Below are 8244 nucleotides of genomic sequence, written 5' to 3' on the forward strand. Positions count from 1 at the left end.
GAGTGTTTTATTTAATATTTTTATACCGGAATATTTTAATTTCCAAAGTAAAATCTTTCAAAATGTACCGGTGGGTTGTAATCACGTGACCTAGAAGAGGCTCATCCGGGTTTCAGACGATAATGAAATAAAAAATAAAACAGTTTGATTTATGTTATTATACATCTGAGTGAACATAAAGGGAAAAAACAAAACAAAACGAGTGTTTTATTTAATACTTTTATACCGTAATATTTTACTTTCCAAAGTAAAAGCTTTGAAAATGTATCGGTGGGTTGTAATCACGTGACCTAGAAGAGGCACATCCGGGTTTCAGGCGATGGCCTTGCAGTGTTTTTCAACCACTGTGTCGCGGCATACTAGTGTGCCGTGAAATACAGTCTGGTGTGCCGCGGTGGGAGATTATCTACCCAGCCATCCATTTTCTACCGCTTGTCCTGTTCGGGGTTGATACAGCCTATCTCAGCTGCATTTGGGCGGAAGGCGCGGTACACACTGGACAAGTCACCATCTCATCAATGTTGTTGTTCTAATACTTATTTTCAGCTGTATCACATGAATAAATTGTTAAAAAAATCATAGATTGTGATTTCTGAATTGAGGCGCGAGCGCCCCCCGCGACCCCAAAAGGGGAAAAGCGGTAGAAAATGGATGGATGGAGGTTATCTCTCATACAGTGGACATGCACCTACCATGAAAATTTCAGACACCTCTGTGATTTTTAAGTTTAATTTGAACATTGACATCCATTCATAGTTTTATAGCAAGTCAATAATGTTCAATGTATAAACAAACAATATACATTTTATCATATTTTCTTGATTAAAAATCAACATTACAGCAAAATTACTGTACAGTGGAGTGAAAAAGTTGGATTTTGTTCACTAAAACAGGGTCTCAAACTTGTGGCACACAGCCCTGCCAGCCCGTATTTTGTAGCCCTTTATTCAACTTCATAGTTTACATCAGGGACGGCGTGGCGCAGTGGGAGAGTTGCCGAGGGACGCTGGTTCAATCCCCACCTAGTACCAACCTCGTCACGTCCGTTGTGTCCTGAGCAAGACACTTCACCCTTGCTCCTGATGGGTGCTGCTTAGCGCCTTGCATGGCAGCTCCCTCCATCAGTGTGTGAATGTGTGTGTGAATGGGTAAATGTGGAAGTAATGTCAAAGCGCTTTGAGTACCTTGAAGGTAGAAAAGCGCTATACAAGTACAACCCATTTATCATTTATTTATTATCAGGGGTCACCAACGCGGTGCCCGTGGGCACCAGGTAGCCCGTAAGGACCAGATGAGTCGCCCGCTGGCCTGTTCTAAAAATAGCTCAAATAGCAGCACTTACCAGTGAGCTGCCTCAATTTTTTAAAATTTGATTTATTTACTAGCAAGCTGATCTCGCTTTGCTAGACATTTTTAATTCTAAGAGAGACAAAACTAAAATAGAATTTGAAAATCCAAGAAAATATTTTAAAGACTTGGTCTTCACTTGTTTAAATAAATTCATTTATTTTTTTACTTTACTTCTTATAACTTTCAGAAAGACAATTTTAGAGAAAAAATACAACCTTAAAAATTATTTTAGGATTTTTAAACACATATACCTTTTTACCTTTTAAATTCTTTCCTCTTCTTTCCTGACAATTTAAATCAATGTTTAAGTAAATTTATTTTTTTTATTTTAAAGAATAATAAATACATTTTCATTTAATTTTTCATTTTAGCTTTTGTTTTTTCGACGAAGAATATTGGTGAGATATTTCTTCAAACTTATTATGATTAAAATTCCCAAAAAATATTCTGGCAAATCGAGAAAATCTTTGGAATCAAATTTGAATCTTGTTTCAAAGTCTTTTGAATTTCTTTCAAGATTTTTGTTCTGTAAAATCTTGAAGAAATAATGATTTGACTTTGTTAGAAATATAGCTTGGTCCAATTTGTTATATATTCTAACAAAATGCAGATTGGATTTTAACCTATTTAAAACATGTCATCAAAATTCTAAAAAATTATCTTAATCAGGAAAAATTACTAATGATGATCCATAAATTCCTTTTTTAATTTTTTCAAAAAGATCCGAATTAGCTAGTCGAAATTGAAGATAAACTATGTTTCAAAATTTAATTTTCTTTTTTTCCTGTTTTCTCCTCTTTTAAACCGTTCAATTAAGTGTTTTTTCATCATTTGTTCTCTACAAAAAACCTTCCGTAAAAGGAAAAAAAATGTACGACGGAATGACAGACAGAAATACCCATCTATATATATATATATATATATATATATATATATATATATATATATATATGTATATATATATAGAGGAAATTGGCTATTTCTGGCAATTTATTTAAGTGTGTATCAAACTGGTAGCCCTTCGCATTAATCAGTACCCAAGAAGTAGCTCTTGGTTTCAAAAAGGTTGGTGACCCCTGGTTTATTGCAATAGTTAGTTACACTTTAGTATGAGGAACACATATCCACCATTAATTAGTTACTTATTAACATGAAAATTAGTAACATATTGGCTCTTAATTACTGCGATGAGGTGGCGACTTGTCCAGGGTGTACCCTGCCTTCCGCCCGATTGTAGCTGAGATAGGCGCCAGCGCCCCCCGCGACCCCAAAGGGGAATAAGCGGTAGAAAATGGATGGATGGATGGATGGCTCTTAATTAGTCATTATTAAGTAATTATTAATGCATTTTTCTATTATACAAGCAGTAAGCCATTAACTAAGAGTCTTCCCTTAATAACCTCAGATTTATTGCTTATTAGTCAAAGTTAAAGTACAAATGATAGTCACACACACACATTCGGTGTGGTGAAATTTGTCCTCTGCCTTTGACCCACCCTGTTGTTCACACCATAGGAGGTGAAGGGAGCAGTGGGCAGCAGCGGTGGCCACGCCCGGGAATCGTTTTTGGTGATTTTACCCCCAATTACAACACTTGATGCTGAGTGCCAATCAGGGAGGTAATGGGTCCCATTTTTATAGTCTTTGGTATGACTCGTAACTTGTAAACCTAACCCTTATATGTTCCCCTAGTGTCCAAAACACTCTAAATTAAGTATTTGTTACTTTAATGGTGAATATGTTCCCCATACTTAAGTGTTACCCAATAGTTAAATATATTGCTGACAATACAGATTGGGCATCACAATCGACAATTAAAGGCCTACTGAAATGAGATTTTCTTATTTAAACGGGGATAGCAGATCCATTCTATGTGTCATACTGGAACATTTCGCGATTTTGCCAGATTTTTGCTGTAAGGATTTAGTAGAGAACATCGACGATAAAGTTCGCAACTTTTGGTTGCTAATAAAAAAGCCTTGCCTTTACCGGAAGTAGCAGACGATTTGCGCGTGACGTCACTGGTGTGAGGGCTCCTCACATCTTCACATTCAATCAATCAATCAATCAATCAATGTTTATTTATATAGCTAAATCACAAATGTCTCAAAGGAGTGTACAAACCATTACGACATCCTCGGAAGAACCCACCTAAGGGCAAGGAAAACTCACACTCAGTGGGCAGGGAGAATTCACACCCAGTGGGACGCCAGTGACAATGATGACTATGAGAAACCTTGGAGAGGACCTCAAATGTGGGCAACCCCCCCCTCTAGGGGACCGAAAGCAATGGATGTCGAGCGGGTCTAACATGATACTGTGAAAGTTCAATCCATAGTTGCTCCAACACAGCCGCGAGAGTTCAGTTCAAAGCGGATCCAAGACAGCAGCGAGATTGTTTATAATGTGAGCCACCAACAGCAATAGCAATTTGGACCGAGAAAGCGACGATTTCCCCATTAATTTGAGCGAGGATGAAAGATTTGTGGATGAGGAAAGTGAGAGTGAAGCACAAAAAAGAAAAAAGGAAAGGCGACGGCAGTGGGAGCGTGTCAGATGTAATTAGACACATTGACTGGACGGCGTGGCGCTGTGGTGAGAGTGGCCGTGCGCAACCCGAGCGTCCCTGGTTCAATTCCCACCTAGTACCAACCTCGTCACGTCCGTTGTGTCCTGAGCAAGACACTTCACCCTTGCTCCTGATGGGTGCTGGTTAGCGCCTTGCATGGCAGCTCCCTCCATCAGTGTGTGAATGTGTGTGTGAATGGGTAAATGTGGAAATAGTGTCAAAGCACTTTGAGTACCTTGAAGGTAGAAAAGCGCTATACAAGTACAACCCATTTATCATTTATTTATTATTTACTAGTATTATTCTGGAAAATCCCTTATCTACTTATTTTGTTAATAGTATTTTATTGAGATTATAAAGTCATACCTGAAAGTCGGATGGCTGCGGTGAACGCCAGTGTCTCTGAGAGAAGCCAAGATCACAGCTGCCTTTTTGAGCTGCAGGATGAGGTAGCGTAATCCACTCAAGTCTCCGGGTAAGAGCCGACTTAATATCACAAATTTCCCATCCAAAACCTTGCTGGTTGACGTAGAGAAACATGTTCGCTTGACCGCTCTGTGTTAAAGCTTCACAACAAACAAAGAAACACCGGCTGTGTTTCGGTTGCTAAAGGCAGCTGCAATCCACCGCTTTCCACCAACAGCATTGTTCTTTATAGTCTCCATTATTAATTGAACAAATTGCAAAAGATTCAGCAACACAGATGTCCAAATTACTGTGTAATTATGTGATGAAAAGAGACGACTTTTAGCCGTAAGTGTTTCCGGGCTAATATGTCCCCTCCAACCTGAGATGTCACAATTACGCGTTATCATTCTGCAACGTTTTCAACAAGAAACTCCACGGGAAATTTAAAATTGTAATTTAGTAAACTAAAAAGGCCGTATTGGCATGTGTTGCAATGTTAATATTTCATCATTTATATATAAACTATCAGACTGTGTGGTGGGTAGTAGTGGGTTTCAGTAGGCCTTTTGTTTTACATCTGAGGAATAAAACAATTTCACATTCAATTTGACTTTTATCATGTCTTTAAAGGGCTCCTTTGAAGCTGACAACCCTGGCATTATTTCATAGTCCTAGACCTAAAAATAAATCTACAAGTAAAATTCCACCTAAAAAACACAAAGTCGCCATTTTGAGTTTCAGCCCACTTTTAGCTGCTGACGTCACCTACTACCGCTGAATTGATTGATTGAAACTTTTATTAGTAGATTGCACAGTAGAGTACATAATCCGTACAATTGACCACTACATGGTAACACCCGAATAAGTTTTTCAACTTGTTTAAGTCGGGGGTCCACGTTAATCAATTCATGGTAAATTGCTGGCATCTTCATTGATTGATTAATTGATTGATTGATACTTTTATTAGTAGATTGCACAGTACAGTACATATTCCGTACAATTGACCACTAAATGGTAACACCCGAATAAGTTTTTCAACTTGTTTAAGTCGGGGTCCACGTTAATCATCTCAATTCACTATATTTTGGATCAGGATTTAAAGGAAATGACATGAAAGAGAACAATGGTAGTTATGAAAAGCACTAATCTGTTTATCATTAACTGTCTGGTGTGGACTTATGCTGTCTTAAATTGAAATGGAGCATAGTAGTTCTTTGGCGACACCTCGTGGCCGAAGTAGTTTACAAAACCCAAAAGCAGTGAAGTTGGCATGTTGTGTAAATGGTAAATAAAAACAGAATACAATGATTACAAATCCTTTTCGACCTATATTCAATTAAATAGACTGCAAAGACAAAATACTTAACGTTCAAACTGAGATATTTTGTTATTTTTTTGCAAATATTAGCTCATTTGGAATTTGATGCCTGCAGCGTGGCTCAAAAAAGCTGGCACAAGTGGCAAAACAAACGGAGAAAGTTGAGGAATGCTCATCAAACACTTATTTGGAACACCCCACAGGTGAACAGGCTAATTGGGAACAGGTGGGTGCCATGATTGGGTGTAAAAGCAGCTTCCATGAAATGCTCAGTCTTTCACAAACAAGAATGGGGCGAGGGGTCACCGCTTTGTGAACAAATGCCTGAGCAAATTGTCCAACACTTTAAGAAGAACACTTCTCAACCTTCTATTGCAAGGAATTTAGGGATTTCACCATCTACGGTCCGTAATATCATCAAAAGGGTCAGAGAATCTGGAGAAATCACTGCACGTAAGCAATGATATTGCGGACCTTCGATCCCTTAGGCCAGGGGTCGGGAACCTTTTTGGCTGAGAGAGCCATGAAAGCCAAATATTTTAAAAAGTATTTCCATGAGAGCCATATAATATTTTTTTTTAACACTGAATACAACTAAATACGTACATTTATAAGTAAGACCAACATTTTTAGAGTATATTAAGTCTCGCATCTTTTAATAACATTGTTATTTTCAAGCAAACCAATTATTAATAAAATACTTGGTGAACAGGTGCGGCAGAAAAACGGATGGATGGATTAAAATGCATGAGAATGTTTTATATTTTGAAAGTTATTTTTAACACTGTGATTACCAGCGGAATTATTCATTTCTTATCGTGTTAAGTAATGTCAGCTAAGATTTATCTGAGAGCCAGAAGCAGTTATCAAAAGAGCCACATCCGGCTCTAGAGCCATTGGTTCCCTACCCCTGCCTTAGGCGGTACTGCATCAAAAACCGACATCAGCGTGTAAAGGATATCACCACATTGGGCGCAGGAACACTTCAGAAAACCACTGTCAGTAACTACAGTTGGTCGCTACATCTGTAAGTGCAAGTTAAAACTCTACTATGCAAAGCGAAAGTCATTTATCAACAACACCCAGAAGATTTGCCGACTTCGCTGGGCCCAAGCTCATCTAAGATGGACTAATGCGAAGTGGAAAAGTGCTCTGTGGTCTGACGAGTCCACATTTCAGATTGTTTTTTGAAACTGTGGACGTTGTGTCTTCCGGACCAAAGAGGAAAAGAACCATGCAGACTGTTTAGGCGCAAAGATCAAAAGCCAGCAAGCATCTGTGATGGTATGGGGGTGTATTAGTGCCCAAGGCATGGGTAACTTACATATCTGTGAAGGCACCATTAATGCTGAAAGGTACACACAGGCTTTGGAGCAACATATGTCCAGATGTATCATGGACGCCCCTGCTTATTATAGCAAGACAATGCCAAGCCATGTGTTTCAAAACAGCGTGGCTTCATAGTAAAAGAGTGCGGGTACTAGACTGGCCTGCTTGTAGTCCAGACCTGTCTCCTATTGACAATGTGTGGCGCATTATGAAGCCTAAAATACCACAACAAAGACTGTTGAACAACCTAAGCTGTACATCAAGCTAGAATGGAAAAAAATTCCACCTGAGAAGCTTCAAAAATTGGTCTCCTCAGTTCCCAAACGTTTGCGGAGTGTTGTTAAAAGGAAAGGCCATGTAACACAGTGGTAAAAATGCCCATGGGCCAACTTTTTTGCAATGTGTTGCTGCCATTAAATTCTAAGTTAATGATTATTTGCACAAAAAAAACAAGTTTCTCAGTTGGAATATTAAATATCTTGTCTTTGCAGTCTAGTCAATGGAATATAAATTGAAAAGGATTTGCAAATCCATACATCCATCCATTTTCTAGCGCTTATTCCCTTTGGGGTCGCTGGTGCAAATCATTGTATTCTATTTTATTTACGAAATACACAACGTGCCAACTTCACTGCTTTTGTACTAAATGAAGCTCAGGACGCAGTTAGTTGAATTATGCGGACACGTTTGTTACTGGACACTTTCTAATACACTTCTACCTTGGAGGCTTTGTATGTGTAAGAAATATGTAAGTATAATTATTTGATACTTGTTTAAATTGCCAAATGTGCTGTTTTAGATTGCAATTTTGCTTAATTAAGGACACTTGTTACAGTACATATGCCAAGCTTGAGTGCTATTGTGTGCTTAGCTGCTAATGCCTAGCATGTTTTCCTTTTGTTAAAAAAAAAAAAAAAAATGCAGATATTGCACTGATATTAGATCAAGGCACCCACCCTGACAATTTGAACTGTACTCAGCTTCTTGCAGTACAACCACTCCTGGAGACTGATTTCCCAGCAGTGACTCACATCGACGTACTTCAGTCTCTTGTTCCTCTGGATAATATTTGTCACCGTCGCCATCTCCACATCAGTCCTCTGCAGGTTAAGTCGCTGGAGCCTCCCGAGCGCTTCGGGAGCAGAAGGCGACAAGCCCAGGACAAGTTGAAGCGTGTGGTTCAGGGGGCACGGCAAAGAGACCAAGGAGAGCTTCTCCAGTAAAGGGGCAGCAGCCAGGAGACACCTGATCACTGTCGCCAGGGACGTCC

At 39.0% G+C, this 8244-nt stretch overlaps 1 protein-coding gene across 1 annotated transcript in view; it reads right to left on the bottom strand.

Moving 5' to 3' along the window:
* Positions 1-715: 715 nt before the first annotated feature.
* Positions 716-8244, bottom strand: part of si:ch211-214j8.12 (uncharacterized protein LOC100000539 homolog) — a 22831-nt gene continuing 15302 nt past the window's right edge. The window contains exon 5 of the mRNA XM_061897386.1: positions 716-8244. This exon is cut by the window's right edge and continues 41 nt beyond it. Coding sequence (XP_061753370.1) covers positions 7913-8244 — 332 coding nt within the window. The 3' untranslated portion in view covers positions 716-7912.

This window comes from Nerophis ophidion, linkage group LG01 (assembly GCF_033978795.1).
Source record: "Nerophis ophidion isolate RoL-2023_Sa linkage group LG01, RoL_Noph_v1.0, whole genome shotgun sequence".
Lineage (NCBI taxonomy): Eukaryota > Metazoa > Chordata > Actinopteri > Syngnathiformes > Syngnathidae > Nerophis > Nerophis ophidion.